This window comes from Vulpes lagopus, chromosome 13 (assembly GCF_018345385.1).
Source record: "Vulpes lagopus strain Blue_001 chromosome 13, ASM1834538v1, whole genome shotgun sequence".
In the NCBI taxonomy this organism is placed as follows: Eukaryota; Metazoa; Chordata; class Mammalia; order Carnivora; family Canidae; genus Vulpes; species Vulpes lagopus.
The window spans coordinates 39,838,530-39,857,302 of NC_054836.1; the positions used below are offsets into that span (position 1 = coordinate 39,838,530).

Here is an 18,773-nt window from a genome sequence, read left to right on the forward strand (position 1 = left end):
ATATCACAGGCAAAAAAAAATCCTTTTTTAAAAGGATGCTAAAAGCTACAGAATTCAAGAGTTCACTGAGCTGAAAGACACGGCAAGAAAATTACCTTTTGCTATTTGCACAATTTTTAAAATATGCACCAACAATAGCATCAAAGATGAGCTAGAATATGTCCCTGTTTTAACTACTATATTAATCTCATAACTCTTTAGAGTAAAAGAACTCAGCATTTTAAGAAATAATTTGGCCTTAAGAACACTTTAAGAATCTTTAGTCAGGTAAGAACTTCTTAAACATGACATCTTTTGTACAGGCAACAACAACAACAAAAAAAAGACAAATTAGACTTCATCAAAAGTAAAACCTTTTGTGCTTCAAAGGACACATCAAGAAAGTGAAATTGACAACCCACCGAACTGGAGAAAATATTCACAAATCATATACCTAAATAAGAGACCGGTAGCTAGAATATATAAAGAACTCTTAAAAAGACTAACTGGAAAATGAGAAAAGGCTTTGAGTTGGCATTCTCTGAAGAAGATATACAAATGGCCAATATGTACATGAAAAGATGATCAACATCATTAGTCATGAGAGAAATGCAAACCCAAACTGTCAGGAGACACCACCTAACACCCACCAGGATGACTAAAGCAAAAACAGACGATAACAAGTATTGAAGAGGATGTGGAGAAATGGAAACCTTCTCACATTGCAGGTGGGAACACAAAATAATATAGCACTTTGGTAAACAGTTTGACAATACCCCGAAAAGTGAAACTTACAGAGTTACCATAGGACCCACAATTCCACTAAGTATATGCCCAGGAGAAATGAAAACATATTAATTTACATTAAAAAACGTACACACACATGTTCATAGTAGCATTATTAATAATAGCCAAAAAAGAAACAACTCACAAGTCTGTCAATTGATGAATGGACAAACAAAATACTAGATATCCATACCACGGAAGCATTATCAGGCTATAAAGAGGAATGAAGTATTGATATATGCTACCATACAGATGAACTTCGAAAACATTATACTAAGTAAAAGAAGCCAGACACAGAAGACCACATATTTTGTGGTTCCATTTAAATAAAAATGTCCAGATTAGGCAAAAATCTATAAAGATAGAAAGCAGTCATGGTTTCTTAGGCCCATGGGGCATGGGGGAGAAAGAGGGAGTATCTGCTCACAGAATAGGGTTTCTTTTCTGTGACAATGAAAATGCCCTAAAATTGATTGGAGTGCTGCTTGCACAACTCTGTGAATTTATTTAAAACTACTAAATTTTATATTTCAATGGGTAAATTCTATGCTTATATTAATCTACCACAATAGGATTATTTTTTTAAAAATATAATACTCTCAGAATCCTAGACTCTACAACCAGACTGTTGATGGACTCTATAAAATGAGTCTTCCCTTTTAATGTAATAATGGTATATCTTCTCAAAAGCCATAATTTTAGAATTAATAAAGGAATTACTTCAATCCCACCCCCAATTCTGTATTGCAAGGCATTATTCATATTTAGGAGAAAAGCCCTTCAAAAAATAATTTACTCAAGTTGATTCATATACCTTCCTTACAGAGACATTTTTTAATAGTACCTATATTATTTTTAAATCTACAGCATGTATATACCATTTTCCCTGAAGCATTGAAGCAAGGACCCTGATAACAACTCTTAATTTTGAAAAAATACTTTGATAAGCAGATCCCAAAGACTGTATTCCATGTTTAATCTTTGTAAAAATTTTTAAAAAGCAATTTTTGCCTTCATCCACTCTGTGTTCTATTTATTAACCGAGCATTTATTTGCTTTTAATGGCTTTCCAGCCTTGCATCTGAGTTGTGTGTACTATTCTTTCTATTTAGACCTGTTATGGTCTTTAACCTTATCCCATTTGACTCTGAAATGAAGAAAATGAGACACTGACTGGTACCCTTGTTCCCTAATAATTTCAGGCCACTTTATTCCCCACTGTTATTTTTCCAGGTATAGATTTATGAATCTTCTAATATAGTTCAAATTTATTAAAATATTCTCAAAAGTTTGCAAGTTTTTTAGTAACTGACTATTGAGTTCATATACAAAATGAGTGACTCCTTCCATGGGCTCCCGATGCTTATCCACAGAATTTTCCCAAGTATAAAATTTCTTTTCTCATAATCTCATTATTTGTTTAATAGAGAAAAGTTAAGGCACAGAAAGACAGAATGGTTCCTAGCAAAGGAATGATCCATTTATTATAGAAAACTGAACTAGTAACTGTTTTCAACACACTCAATTCAAAAAATGATCATCTATTATCAATCTCTAAAACTTCCAACTGCAAATCCTATAAAATCCAGTGAAAAATCCTGTGAAACTTATGAGTTAAACAGTACAAAAGATAGACAACACCTCAGGCACATAGCTATGTCAAACACAGAAAGAAGCATATATCTAACACAATCCTTAGATAAATAGGCTGGAAGTCAATAAAACTTTGCATTTAATATGTCCTTACTATGGGCCAGGAAGTGTTATAAGCTCTGTATATGTTTATCCTATTTAATCCTCATGACAGCCCTAGGACATTGGTGGTGTTACTATTCTCAGTGTCTTAGTTGAGGAAACTCAAAAAGGTCAAACAACTTTGCTGGAGGTCACAGAGATCAATAATGAAGAGCTCAGTATTTTAACCCAGATGGTATGATCACAGAAGCTGTTCTCAACTATTTGCTTTGGAGCATCTGGGTGGCTCAGTCAGTTAAGCATCTGCCTTCAGCTCAGGTCATGATCTCAGGGTCCTGGATGATCCCAGGGTCCTGAGATTGAGCCCCACATCAGGCTCCCTGCTCAGCAAGGAGTCTGCTTCTCCCTCTCCTTCTGCCTGCTGCTCCACTGGCTTGTTCTGTGTGTGTCTGACAAATAAATTCTTTGAAAAAAAAAAAAAAGTGTATCAACTACTGTGCTTCATTTTTCAAGTGACTGGGGTATATCTCATCCCATATCAACCCCAAAAGAATGAAACTAGAAAGAGAAGAATAAGATAAGGCTTATTTAAGCTCTATTCCCATATATCTAGATAATTACCAGGAAGTCTGGATGTTCACTGTTGCCTCGAACTCAACTATTCAGACCCAAACTCATCAACATTTGCAACTTCCACCCAACTTGTTCTCTCCATGTTCATATTTCAGTTGATTCTTCCAGCTATCCAAGTTAGAATTTTGTAATTATCTTTGGCTTCTCTCTTTTTATTTTTTTGTTTTTTATTTTTTTGGCTTCTCTGTTCTTAAAATTCTACACATATCCACTTACCAAGTCCTGTCCATCCTCCTTCAGATGTATCTTTTCATTTCCAGTTCTTCTTCAATTCACATCTGGCTTAAGAGGATAGTCTTACCTCACAGACCACAGGTTTCCATCCTCTTCAGCCCATCTATATACCACAACTAATTAAATACTCCTAAAACACTTTTCACCATTAATATTCCCTTGCTCAAAAAGTCTAAAATGGATACTCATTTTGCTTATTGACTCAACTCATGATGCCATTTAAAGTCCTCAATAATTAAGTTCTCCCTTACCTAAAATAATGGAATTCTCTGTGAAGAAACAGAAACAAATTCACAAAGGTAGTGCCTTAGCCAGAATAACTCAGTTACCAAATTAGGAGCTGAGGTGAAAGCCAATGCTTGTTATGCGTTACCCTTGTCAATCCACAACCCCCAATCCTCTTCAATCTCTCTAAACTATATAGGTCTCTGCACAGATCCTCAAAGGACGCTTACTTCCAGCTCCGTCGCCTATTGTCTCCACTTCCTCACCTTATCTGGAAAGCATTATCCCCTCCATTCTTTACTAATTAAAACTCTACCTTGTTAGTTAAAGTTCTGAGTCAAACTCCATTTTTTCCCCTAAATATTCATTGAGACTAGTCTACAATAGCTTCTTCCTTTTCCGACCTCCTAGAGTATTTAGTGTCAATGCCACACATTTCTATATTTGCAAAGTTGATAAAGTTTCCAAACATTAAATGTATATGTATTGCATCCACAATAAGACTACAACGTTTTTAAGGAAAAGGACAGTTCTTTTCCACTGCTTATAGCATCTAGGTTCTTCTAGAAAGCTAGCACTTGCTCTAAGTGAGCATATCTAAGGTTTGGCTGACACTTTCTGGTGTCCTGTGGCCAACGAGCATACTTCTTCCCCAAGGATGATTCCAGCAGATCAATTGGGAAAATGTTTTAGGACAAGGCAGCCTCTTAATATTATTAGAAAAGAATGGCAGCCCGGGTGGCCCAGTAGTTTAGTGCTGCCTTCAGCCCAGGGCCTGATCCTGGGGAACCAGGATGGAGTCCCATGTCAGGCTCCCTACACGGAGCCTGCTTCTCCCTCTGCCTGTGTCTCTGCCCCTCTCTCTGTCTCTCATGAATAAATAAATAAAATCTTTAAAAAAAAAAAAAAAAGGAACACAGATGGCACCAACCTTTCCTCCTGAAAGTCCCCCCCAGAAATTCTTTTCGTTTGTTTTTAAAGAATAATACCCTAATAATGTGGTAATAAAGAGTATCTTCAGTGGATCAAAAATTTTGAGTAATTCCTAGCAACCAGAAGGCAGATGAGACTAAAGTGGGGAAGTCATAGCAAAAGCTACCAGAGCTCAAAAGGACACCAAGGAAAGTAAGTGCTAGTTTCCCCAAAGGAGTCTCAGAAATACAAGCAGAATTACAGGATGATGAAGAAGGACACTGTAATCAAAGCAGCCAGAACAGTAATTCTGTCCTCAAAAGCAGCCAGCAATTAGGGCATTTGTGTCCAGACTCTGAACTTTAGTCTCTGAACAAAGTGTGCTAGCTCCCTGAGGAAGGCTCCTGGTGAAGGTACTAAAGCTGAGTAAGCAGAGCTTAAGATTCCAGATTGCCCACACCCCAACACCAAAAAAGGATGGAAGCTTAAAAATCTATCACTAGGAATTAAATAAAAGCATTCTACTTCCCCCTGAGCCTGTCCTACTTATTTTGACAACTGTGGGAAACCACCCCCCACCCAAGTCTGCCTTTCTGCTTCTAAGAGCATTGTAGCAAAGTTGCCTATAGTCAAATCTTGCCCATTTTACTCACAACCTTTCATTCAAAGGAAAAGGCCTACAGTATAATAGACATGCAAAAGCAACGGAACTCCACATAAGCTACCTATACTCTTTGAACTGGGTCCTTCACTCATTAAATGTGAAGCAATAACCAAGGCTTCCAGACATTTGAGCAAGACCATTAGCAGGAAGGAAAAGGACCAATGTTTAAAACTTAACTCATAGACAAAGCACAATCAACCTAGGAGAATCAAATACAAATGTAATAGACTTTAACAATGCAAAAATAATTTAATTATGAAAATTGGAATTGAAGAGTGAGAAGAGAAATGGGAAAAAGGCTGGGTGCACAAATCTCCTCATTTTTTATAGCAAAGAGTCAATAGGTACAATTGGAGGTTGGCACATTACAGAATAAGAACATTATTTAAGTCAAGAGCAAACACAACCAGAACTAAAAATTAAAAAACAGGAGGCAGAAGTGGGAGAGGAGGTTTGAAGACTCATCTATCATAAAGGGAATAAACAGATATGGCTTAAGGGTGGTCCAATGAGTATACTTCTATTTTATACTGCAGTACAGTATCCAAACTCATTATGGTAACTACAGAAGAAACTGAAACAAGTGACTACTTGGGAATAGATAGTTTACTTTTATTGAATATCCTTCTGTTCTTTTTTAACCATATGCATGTCTCTTGTAATTAGAAGAAAAAATTAGTCTACTTCTTTAAGTAGCATGGCATAGAAGGACCAGAGAAGTTGAAGTTTGCTACTTTAAGAGTTGGATGTTCTGGTCAATAGACCTAAACGTTACTGAGTCTCCGTTTCCACCACAAAATAGGAAAAATATCTCCCTTACAAGGTTGTTCTGAGCCAATTAAAGGAAGAAATATGCAGGGAAGAATCTAGTTCAGACCCAGACTAATTTCTCAATAAATATCTATTTCTTCCTTGAGGATGCTACCCTGACCACCAGCACAGTCACCTCTAAGGAAGGAAGAGGTGGGAAGCTCCCTTTAGAATCCTGTGCAGAGGGCAGCCCCAGTGGCCCAGCAGTTTAGCACCGCCTTCAGCCCAGGGCAGGATCCTGGAGACCCTGGATTGAGTCCCGCATTGGGCTTCCTGCATGGAGCCTGCTTCTCCCACTGCCTGTGTCTCTGCCTCTCTCTATGGCTCTCATGAATAAATAAATAAAATCTTAAAAAAAAAATCTTTAGAATCCTGTGCAGGTTGGCATGCCTCCCCCTGAAATCAAATTGATCAGTCCACTGTCTTTTTTTATTATTATTTTTAAGTTATCTCTATAGCCAATGTGGGGCTCGAACTTACAACCCCAAGACCAAGAGTTGTATGCTCTACCGAGTGAGTCAGCCAGGTGCCCCTGTTAGTCCACTGTCTTAAAGAACCTTTGCTTTTCGATTTCTAAACTCTAAATTCACCCTTTAGCTCAGGTTACAAACAGGAGACACAACTGAAAACAGGAAGCCATATTTTGCAACATCTCCAAACTCAAAAGACTGCAGGCCAAATCCACATATACACAGCAAGAAAGAAAAGCCTTTTACATGCCTACGTCTTACGAGATATAGTGCTCTACAGGAGCCAAAAACACCTGTACCACCAGCCTGGTACTGAGCCCTGAAGGTCTGGGAGTGGGGCCCAAAGTCCCTTGAGTTAAGGAACTGCCCCTATAAACATGCAGTTACTGATGAAGACCTGGATTTCGGTTCCAAATGTTTTCAGCATCTTTTCCCACTTTCTCCCCAGCAAATTTCAGGAACCATGCAAAACTCACTTAAAGCTCTGCCCTCCCCTTCACAATCTATTCCACAACCTCTCAGAATATAGGCATCAAATTTATGCTTTGGCTTATTCACTATAATGCCAAAACATAATGACTGACTCAGTCAACAAATTAGAAAGGAAAACCAATGAAACCTGGTTTTTTGCCTAGGTACAGACCAGATCAACTGAACAGTGTAACACATACTGGTTGCTATTTTTGGATTCTGCCTTATAGAAACTTAGATTGCTAATTACCACCTCATTTTAGGTGACCGTCTTCTCCTTCCATCTCAATTACATGTCTCTTGAAAACAGGAACTTTGTCTTAGTCATCTTTGAATTCCCCATTGCCCTATCAGGGTATTTTGCGCACTTCCTCATGGACTGTGTAAACAACTGCTAATTTACTGTATTAAAGATGCATCACTTTTTCATAATGCTGAGTATTATCACCTTTCTGATCTTTCTTATCTAGTCCACTTTGTTATATTTTATTCTGTTGTATAAAAGAATACATGTTTTATTCTGATGTATTTTCCCACTCACATAAAACTTAGAAAGAAGATTCTCAATAATTATGTTTTCATTTACTCATATATACCTTTGTATCATGAAAATATTTCACATCTGTGTACTTTATATTTCCAATCACACAATCTATTATCTTAAACGTTAAAAATGTTTCCTACTTTTAATTATTTCCCCAAACTATAACCCCTCACCTCTACCAAAGTACCTGAAACTTGTTATAACATTACAGAAGGACTAGAGCAATCACCTTTCTTATATTGCTGTAACACACACAAGCTAGCAATTGTATACTGAAATTTAAAAAAAGTAAAAAAAAAAAAAACCCTCAAGTGCAACAGTAATGCATGCTATGTACACAAAGATACGTGCAAACTGCAAACTAGTCTAAATTCTCAGAATAAAATTTTAAAATAGGAGTTTAAGTATCAAAAATCACATGATACTATGGTAGAAAAACCATTACCCTAAATGGTAAGTTATTGAAGGAACCTTTTTTCTCCTGATTTTAAACACCAGAATCCAGAGAAAAGTAAAGCATCTATTGCTTGGCTTTTACAAGAACAGATTAGTGCTAAACCTAATTTTACACAAAATGATATATTCCTCAAACGTTTGGTGTGCAATGTGTAGAAATTTACACATTAAATTTATGTGTGTGCACATCGATGGATTTAAATCTAAGCTTGTTTTAGATGCATTGTGAGAGCTCATTATTTACAGGCATCCCAGAGATCATCTTTTTTAAGGCAATCCTTTGGAATGTTTGTTATGTTTTATAAATCCAAATTTTCATACACTAGATTTTCTTAAAGTATACCAAAAAAGAAAAAAATCACTATTTACTATTACAAATTATTGTCAAGACATCTTAGCCCTTTTTCTTAATCCCTAAGCTTTAAAAAATAGTTCCATTCCTAAACCAAGAATTTTTTCATATAAAAGCTATGTCCTTGCAATGCCTACAGTTTTCAGTAACCTGTACTTGGGAATTTTTAGTTAGGAAGATACCAGGACAATAAATGACTGCTTTATATCTTTAGCTTCATTTTAGCCTTCCTATATTCACACCCTAGAGGTTCCAGATTCTTATCCACAAAGTGATTATGGTTTAGGACTGAATCAGATTTGTAACAAATGTCCACTGGGATTCTTCGACCTATCATCGACGGGTAGAGCCGATATATGTCTTCTAGCTCATCGAATCTGTTCACCTCACCTCAGGGACTTTTCACAATGCTACATGGTTAGAAGCCTTCTTTCACAAATGGCAAAAATGAATGAAAAATGATTTCAGAACAGAAAAATGGAAACCCAAGTCACTATAGAGTGTCTAAAAGCTACCCTGCATCTCTTACCTTAGTGAGTGAGATGCAGGGTAGCTAAGTTAGAATACTTAGTGCCCAAGCCAGCATTCTAACATATGTACAATAAGGGATATTCTTCTTTAAGGTTCAGAGTTTGATTTTCTCTAATTTTATCTGATTACTGACATGCACCATATATATTACCACTTCTATATATCCAGTCACACAATACAATAAAACTTCTAACAGCGATCTAGTATGGAAACCATTATGATTTGTTTCAAATTTCCCAGAAAAAGATAAGGCACAAAGTTAATAAAATGAAATTTCTAGTAATTATAATTTTTTATAAATATTACCAACATCAAAATGAAACTAACAGCAGTCATGCAATTGTGCATAAATAAAATAGACTCTTACTGTTTTTCTTAAAAGCTAATTTTGCATGTCACTCTCTCCTTTTTTTGCTATTGTCATAAAATGTATTTCCCCTCAAGAAATAAAAAGTGCTTCCAAAGAGAGAGAAGAAAAAATTACAATATTCTTATGCTACAAACTATACAAAAATCTGTCACCATCTATGTTGCAATTCCAGTCATCAATAAGGTACTTTTTTTCGATGCACCACTCAAAAATCAATTATATCAACTCTTTTGTATAGAGAAGCAGCACACCTTTCAGGCAACTAGTATTAATGAGTAGACATGACTATAGAATCTCCATCTGTTTCTCTGACAAAGCTGTGGCTACTCTAGTCTCTCATTGAAATTCCATTAATCTGGTGTACCAAGGTCCAATGCGAAAATCAAAACTCCATCTAACCCTTTATCAGCTCACAATAACCTACAAGTGAACTCTGCCTGTTAGCATGCAGCAAGTTATGATTTTGCTATCAATCAGGCAGTTGGCCAATAAAAAAAAAAAAAAAGGCAGGCTGGAAACAGTGTGTCTGGCAGGGTTTGAAGACTTTGTTTTTGTTTTCTGTTTTCATCCCCTTTCAATTTCTATAGGGTGTCTGGACCTTGTGAGATTATGCATTATTCTCCTTGGCTGTGATTTAATTGCTACCAGCAATCAAGTCGAAGCATCACTGAAGTGTGCTTGAATTTCATTAGAAGATATAACTTATGCTACTTTCCTACAGTACCTAATAAACCATAAAGAAACCAAAACACATATGGCTTGAGGGAATAACTGGAAAATTAGGTAGCCATTTGGGAACTGAGTGAACTTTTGAACCAGAGGAACAGAGAAAAAGAAATATTAAAGGAAAAGACAGACTTAGAATGCACACAAAGATGTGCAGGTTTGACCTTTTCAGTACCTTGAAAATTACATTAGCATTATGAAAAATACATATCATGTTTAGAGTTTATAATCCATCAAAGTTCAGATACTTTGTTAGTTCCTACCATAAGGTAAAAGTCAAAAGGACAAAACAACAATCTGATTTGACAAAAGGCCTTTTGGTGACCTGTGCTAATTTAGTTATACTTATTGTTAAATGCATTATCTTTTTATAATTAATATATCATTAGACTGAGGTCCCATAATGAAGGAAAATTTATTCGGCAAGGGAAAGAGGACACATACTAAACCTACATTAAAAGGAGAGAAAGTGATATGACTAGATGACATTTCAGAGTGGAAATTAAAAGTCCTAGTGGTAGTTTTTAAATTAATTTAAAATATTCTTAGAAGAGAATGTAAACTATCATATATGGGATTTTTTTATATACCCAAAATTAATAATACTAAAAAGTTAAATTTTCAATCTGCTTAAGAATCGCTTATACCAACACTAATGAAAATGTACCTATATTTAACAAAAAATTTAATGCTATACATAAATATGTTATTAAATAATATTCAAATACTGATAATGTAAACTTTTAACAATAAATCTTTTTCATGCTATTGATGTATTTCCTATATGTTTATGAAAACAAACATGATAAATTATTTATTCGTAATAAAGAAAATATAATTATGCAAATGCATTATAATTTAATAACAATTCACTTTTTCTAACAAAACACTAACTCTCATAGATATTTAATTATTGGATTTCTTAGATTATATTTTTTTAAGAATGTACATAATGTACTCCCGTATACTTCAAAATTTATGCTATTTTTTTAAAACTCTGAGTATATACATTCCATGAATTTTGTGTGTGTGCATATATATTCTCTCGAGTATAAATATTCTATCTCTGTATGTTATATACATATACACACATACTCATGTCTATCTACCAACACCTAAGAGAAGCAAAACAAATCATTGTAATGTATCTGAAAAATAGTTCAACTCAAATAATAATTCACAGTTTTGCCTGAAAATATTATTTCATCAATTATAAAACATTTTCTAGTAGCAATGCTTTTGAAGACCAGGTTAGGAAGGGTAATGCTCTGTTTCAGATAATAAGTGTGACTGAAGAGAAATGTGCATCTTTTAAAAAAAATAGGGAATATGAGGGAAAGAAATCTCTTCCTCCAAAAACAGAAATTAGATGTTTGCCAAAATGTAAAATTCAACATAAAATGGATATGATTATTATTGCTACACATTGTACAAAGTTCTGAATATAAAAAAAAAAGATTGTGTTGTTCTGAATCAGTGGTTAGAATGTTTATCACTTATGCATGTACTTGACTTATCCCTGTTCTGCAATAGACATAATTTTATACCTCATAAAAGCAATTTATGTTTCCAAAGGGAATAATCTGGATAACATAAAATGTGGAGTGCTCTGTTGCAGGAAGCATATTTTCATTCAGCAATTGTATTTAGAGATGGAACTGCACAGTTTGATCATCATACAGTGGCAGAAGGCATTATTCATTTCTGTGTCTCCGTGAAACTTTGAGTGCCACGAATTAATATGCATGGCTAATTTATCGATACACATTCTTAATTTATAACTATATATCACCCTTATAAGGTCTACAGAATACAGATGCACTCAACTGGCTATAACAGAGAAAACACACACTACACTAAAAGCCAGTTTCAAAACTTTGCTGAGTTTTTAAAAATTACAAAGAGATAAACAATCAACTTTACTACTAATTCAATTAATACAAAACATTATGATATTATTCCATATTGTGGGGTATTTTTAGGTGACATCCAGAAAAATTAAAATGTGTATTAAAAGAAGCATTTGATGAAAACCTGTCTTAATGTGAGAAGGCAATGTAAGAATAATTAATTTAATATTTTATGAACTCATTTTATACGGAGTTTTCAAAAAAAGAGATCAAAAATCTTTTTCATTATTTATAAAATAAATAATACAAGAAGCCATTCAGCAGCACAATAAAATTAAGCAAGAATCTGATAATATTAAATTAACCAACAAACTTAGTAATAATATTCACACAATGATGTAAACACTCTTAAAAATTCTAGTAAAGAAAATTTCCTAGGAAAGGAAGGAACTACATACTTAAGAAAACCACTAGAGAGAGCTCTTCTGTTCCTTAAAAGGTTCTGGTAAAGGTAAGTTAACTGAAGCCTCTGCACTTACTGCTTTCTGACAAGATCATCACCTCTACACATTGTATTGTCTTGTGATGGAATGTCAAGAGGTATATCCGACAGCAAAATATCATATACCTTCAGAGTGGGCTTCATCATCTTTATCATATCTTTCTGAGGCTAATGACATAGTGTCTGAAGCCCCAGCAAAAGGGTCATCATATTCTTCTCCATCTTCTGCATCACCTATAGAAGAATCAGAGAAGAGCCTTTTATAAATTAGCCATCTTAAAAAAAAAATGCTACTTTGTCAAAAGAGGTAAATTTTACTATTAAAACCTAGTCATTACCATGGAAAAACAGAGTAAAAACAGGTTCTATTTTAATGTATATCCAGAGTAAATTAAATAAAGTAAGAGTTTCTGATAATCAGTGGACAACTGCTTATTTCTGACATAAAAGGATACAAGTTCCAAAATTATGATAGTCTCTACAAAGATGAATACAAAAAAGTAGAAGCAGGGTAAAACAGTGTATCCAAAACAAACAAACTAAAGAAACAGAAACAAAGTAATGAAGACAAGTAGCAAAAAATAATAATGATAATAAATGAAAAGTGCAAAAAAGAAAATAATTCAAGTTAAGTCCATTTATCTACTCAATAATTTGAAAAGTTATGATGAGAAATTGATAATTCAAAGCCATATGAACATCTTATATTTTCATGAAAAATCACAGTGTTACATTAGAGTAGATTAAAAATACTCAGTTTCATTTTCAAGAGCAGGAATTCTTTATGGGAAAAACTACTTTAAAACTCATATAACCCTTTTAAGTTCAAAAAAAGTGATTTACAATTTGACACCTTCGATTTTCATTCAATGACACATTACCATTTTTTTAATGTTCTAGCCAGTTTTCTACATGATTTCCAAATCCTAGGTTGGCTGGTTGGTTTGAAGTCATTTAATCCCTACCACAAAATGTTATGGTTTGGGTTTTTCCACATAGTCATTTAGAATAATTTTTTTAAAAAAAGAGTGAATCATATATTTGCTAGCCTGGTTACATATAAGCACTCATTTTTCAACCATATACAACCATATCCAAAGAAAATTCAATAAAATTGAAAAAAATGTATGCTTAATACTGTTATCAGTTGTCTGTCAACAATTCAAGAGGAAACTGGCTACCTCAGGGGTTACCCAAAAAGCATGATGAAAATCTCCATGGGAATCCTAGAGAACCTACACTATTACTTTTAGACCATGGTTGCTGAGTAGATCCAGATTAAAGCTACTAGTTTCTAAAAAAAAAAAAAAAAAATCTGTATCCTCTGACATCCATTTAATGGGTGGCACCCTATTTTTCACCATATTTTCGGTAGAGGAAATAGTTCTTTTCAAAACACTGTCAAAGTAATTTTTAAAAATCAATATCCATCTCTATTTCTTTATAATTTTGGCATTTCATTGGCATCCATCATCCTTATCCTGAAAAAGATAGGGATATCTCCCATCAAAGCAAAAAGAGCAGAATATAGAAGACTAGCTTACTGTTCTTAGTGATTCCACCACCAGGTACCATACGCTGATGTTTCTTCCCCAAATAAAATTCCAAGGAACATGGGTAAATACTATTCATTCTTTAGATCTTAATCTCTTTTTCTTTCAAAATGTTTCGAGTACTTTTTGGAACTTTCAATGATCCCTTACAATATTTCTCTTATGGAAAGGAAAATGCTCTGATTTCAAATATGAGGTAAGAGAGAGCTTCATAAAGTGCTAGTAACAATATGTTCAGACATGGAACGACAGCTTGTGGAATATACAGTAAAGATCACAAAATTCTCAATTGCTCTTTGTTGCTGGAATATCCTTATATTCTTAATAAAGTAAGAATTACTATGGTATGAATTTTCTAAGGACATCTCATATCATGAACTATAAAATAAATCTTGTGAAAAAAGCATCAGAATACCTCAAATATATTACTTGAGCTTAGCACTCAACATATTATATTATTATGAATATAAAAATACAAGAGTAAAACCAATGAACACATGGAAATGATTTTGAAAAAGAGTCATATATTCAGGCTTACATCTATTAAACTCTATGTGGAAATACACAGAAAAAAATAAAAGTTAAAAAGTTTTGAAAAATTAAGATGTTATCTTTTGATAATATCCATTACATATTTTTATGAGTGTATCCATGTATACACACACACACACATGCACACACCAATCTATATATCTATATTTCTATATATATGTGATCACATCAAAAGATCATTATTAAAGCTATAAATTAAATAATATTTAATATAACAAGAATATTTTTATACAACTGGGTTACTAACATGTTAAAACTTCTGTGGTTTTCATGCTTTTTTTTAAAAAAAAGAAGCCTTTTGTATTATTTATTAAAGTGAAATTGTCTTTAGTTTACCATTCTAAGAACTGTAGCTCATTTCAAATGATTTTGTAATTAATATGATAATTCATATTTATCAAATATAAAATAAATCAAATGCTGCTGACTTCATTTCCCTACCTCCCCTCCTTTTTTTCCTCATTTTTAAGTTCCGTTGAATTAACTCAGAAAGTAAAAAACACGATTTTTTAAAAATCTCTGTAGTATCTATATAGGATTATTCCCTTTCCAACCTGCGTAAAGTTAAAAGGACACATCATTGCTCAAAATGGTCTTCTTCTTTTTACTGCTGTTCCAATGATGATCCATCCCTTTTCCTCCTTCCCAATTATTGTTTTTCAACCCAAGAAAGAGCTGTACTATCAGGACCTTTAATTGAACACAGGGGTCGCTGTTGAGTAGTGCAAAGCTTTTCTTTTTCCTCCCCAGGGGCTGAGTATTTGCAGCTATACCTGCAAAGACTTCTATAAATTAAAAGGTAAATGTTCAACTTGTGTTTATGTAATAGAAAACTGAACTCCAAAGCAACAATGGGCATCAGGTAAACGTATCCAATACAATTTACAGACATAATTGAAAGCATTACAGCCTAATCAGACATCTAAAAGAAAAGCATGCTCAAATGAAATGTCTACAGAATCATTAGTTGGCAGCCATTCTATTACAATCACACATAATGTCAGTGGTGCCTTGAGCCTGTGCCAATGACAACAGCATAAATTTTGCATCTCATTTCTGTGGTCATAAAATTAATGATCAGTTTAAAAATACTTCTTTGTAAAAGTTATTGCGCAAAGAAAAGACATGAATGTGTCCCTGTTATGTACTCACAAGGATAATTATGGGGTTGTTGCTCATTAATACTGTTTCTTGTTTCCCTAGAAAACCATTTGATTTATCCCACAACTTTTAAAAGTTTAATTAACGATACAAAGTTAACAGTCTAAAAGACAATGATCCAAGACTTCCCCTTCTATAATTTCAGTGACAACTTAAATATCACGGCAAAATCAAAGTTGAATCTTACCACAGCTGCATATTTCTCTGATTAACATTTTTAAGTTTAGAATACTTGAGTTCAAATCACCATTATTCCTTCCTTGTTACATTGTTTATCATCAATTAACATTTTCCTAAATGCCTGTAGATGAAGCCCACCAGCAGCTGAACAGTCATGGCCTCTACCACTGCTGAAGGTGATTGAACCAAAAAACGGTTCTAGCTGAAACACAATCAGGTAAGCATTAAACTAAATAAAAGGGGATCCCTGGGTGGCGCAGCAGTTTGGCGCCTGCCTTTGGCCCAGGGCGCAATCCTGGAGACCCGGGATCGAATCCCACATCGGGCTCCCGGTGCATGGAGCCTGCTTCTCCCTCTGCCTGTGTCTCTGCCTCTCTCTCTCTCTGTGTGTGTGACTATCATAAATAAATAAAAAATAAATAAATAAACTAAATAATATACCTAAAACTTAGGTGATAGTCTTTTCCTCTTTAGAACATGAAAGACAAACTTGAGGAGAAAAATGCCTTGAGTGAAAACAAATTAATTTCTAATTCTCTACTCTGTTCAGTAGTCCAAATTAATTTCTCAAGTAATAACATACAGCTAAACAGAATTTAACATTCAACTTGTCATTTCTTAAGGGAATCTGTAGTTTAATTCTTAAAACTTTGAAAGATTTAGATCACAAGGAAGGAGATTCTGTTCATAACTCATCTGCAACAGGAGAGCTTAATAGCATGCAAATATGAGGCGGAGCTTTACAATAAGGATATTTCTCAAGCACTACCTCTGAAATATATTTCTACTACTATAGGACCCATAATTTCAGACATCCTTAATATATTTGTACAAGGCCAGAGATGGGCAAGGGAAGGGGGCAGAGGGGTGCTCAAGTTATTTGCTCAGATTTCATTGGTGGGATAATTTTCAACCGAACATATATACTATGTTAGAAAGGGTAAAAGAAAGGAAATTAAACATCATCGAAACTTTTGACTTTTCTACTGTTCTTAAAGAACAAACTAAAATGAATCCCTCCTTACCTAACGGTTTATTTTAAAAAGGCACTTTAGTACACTAATAAACTTAATAATACAAATTAGGTCAAAGGAAATTGTTAAGTAAATCTATGCATATTTGACAATATCAATGAAGTCTCAAGGACAAAATTGATTACATAATTTTTTTAATTAGAGGAAAAATGTTTCAAAGAAGAAAATGAGAGCTTTTTAGCTATAGCATCTAAAGGGAATTGAAAGCAATATAAACATGTTTTTAAGCAATAGACAGTAAAATTTTACAAATTTCAAAACATTCTCTTGAAATATTTATCTCATGTTAATATGTCCTTCTTTCCCCCAAAATTATTTGAATACTGAAATATAAATCAAGATCAACTTAAATCCTCTTGATAAATGAAATTGAATTGAACCTGAGAATACACATTAATATAATATTTACTGAATGTCAGTAGACATGTGTCATGCATAGATAGGATTTTCACATTATCTTAATCATTCTATAAAGAAATTAATCATATCTAAATTATCACTGGAGGAAAAAAAGACTAATATAAGGGCAAGATACAAGTAAACTTTTTTATCATATACCTAATATATATTAGAAAATTCTGTCATATACTCAGTCAATAACAGTCTTTACTCAATTAGTAATATATTTTCATTTAAAAAATAATTACAGGGATCCCTGGGTGGCGCAGCGGTTTGGCGCCTGCCTTTGGCCCAGGGCGCAATCCTGGAGACTGGGGATCGAATCCCACATCGGGCTCCCGGTGCGTGGAGCCTGCTTCTCCCTCTGCCTATGCCTCTGCCTCTCTCTCTCTCTCTCTGTGACTATCATAAATAAATAAAAAATTAAAAAAAATAAAAATAAAAAATAATTACAGGATGCCTGGGTGTCTCAGCAGTTAAGCGTCTGCCTTTGACCCAGGGTGTGACCCTGGAGTCCCTGGATTGAGGCCCACATTGGGCTCCCTGCATGGAGCCTGCTTCTCCCTCTGCCTGTGTCTCTGCCTCTCTCTCTGTCTCTCTCATAATAAATGAATAAAATCTTTAAAAAAATAAATAAAATAAAATAAAATAAAAAATAATTACTTCAGGTCACATTTAAGGGTCTTAGGACTATGTCACAAGACAGGAACAAATTCTAAAATAATCATAATTCCATTCCAAAATAATTCTGAAAGTAGCATAATTAGTGCATGAAGCCTACATTCAGGAGTACACTCTATACTATTATCCTATATTGCAACTAAGAACAGGAAACTAGGGATAGTTACCCCATTATGTACAATAGCTGAAGGATATGAGAAGCTCTCTCTGGGACACCTGGGTAGCTCAGCTGGTTAAGCATCTGACTCTTGATTTTGGCTCAGGTCATGATCTCAAGGTCATGAGATCAGGCCCTCAGTTGTGCTCCATGCTCAGCATGGAGTCTGCCTGAGATTTTCTCTCTCCCTCTGCTTCTGCCCCCACCCACTCTAAATAAATAAAGTCTTAAAAAAAAGATTCCTTCTCCTTCTCCCTCTGACCTTCCCCAAGCGAGCACACTCTCTCTCAAATAAATAAATCTTTAAAAAAAAAAGAAAGAAAGAAAGAGCTCTCTATTCTAGATAGAATAGGCAAACTTACAAATAAGTAACAGAGACCAGTCTAAGCAAGATGGGTTCTAGTTGCTTAGATTCAAATCTTTCTTATATACAAGTACAATTAAGGAACTTAGAAAATCAACTAATAATGTATTCTAAAGTCACAATTTATCAGACCTCAATGGAGAATCTAGACTTGAGTATAGAAGGAGATACAATCAAGATTCCTTAATAAATTAAAGAAATGAAATGGGAACTTTTCAGACAACAGCTGAAAATGAATATAAACAGCAAATAGAAAATTAACTTAATTGAACAAGCTTCAATACCTAGGAGGCACTGTAATAAAATAAGTTTCTACAAGTGCAAACTATTCTAACCAAAAAAAATAATAATAATAATACTTTTTTAAAATCCTCTAAGACCTATGCAGCTCACTGTTTCAACAACTGTATCAATTCAACTAGTTTTAAGAATGAAAAACATTAAACTATAAATTCTGTATTGTTAAATCTCAGGATAAAGTA

General features: G+C 34.1%; 1 protein-coding gene across 3 annotated transcripts in view; it reads right to left on the bottom strand.

The window, feature by feature from the left end:
* SKAP2 (src kinase associated phosphoprotein 2) overlaps window positions 1–18,773 on the bottom strand; it is a 174,217-nt gene that overhangs the window by 142,626 nt on the left and 12,818 nt on the right. For all 3 annotated transcript variants that reach the window (XM_041727753.1, XM_041727752.1, XM_041727754.1), the window contains exon 4: window positions 12,337–12,444. In XM_041727753.1, coding sequence (XP_041583687.1) covers window positions 12,337–12,444 — 108 coding nt within the window. The remainder of the gene's footprint in view (window positions 1–12,336; window positions 12,445–18,773) is intronic.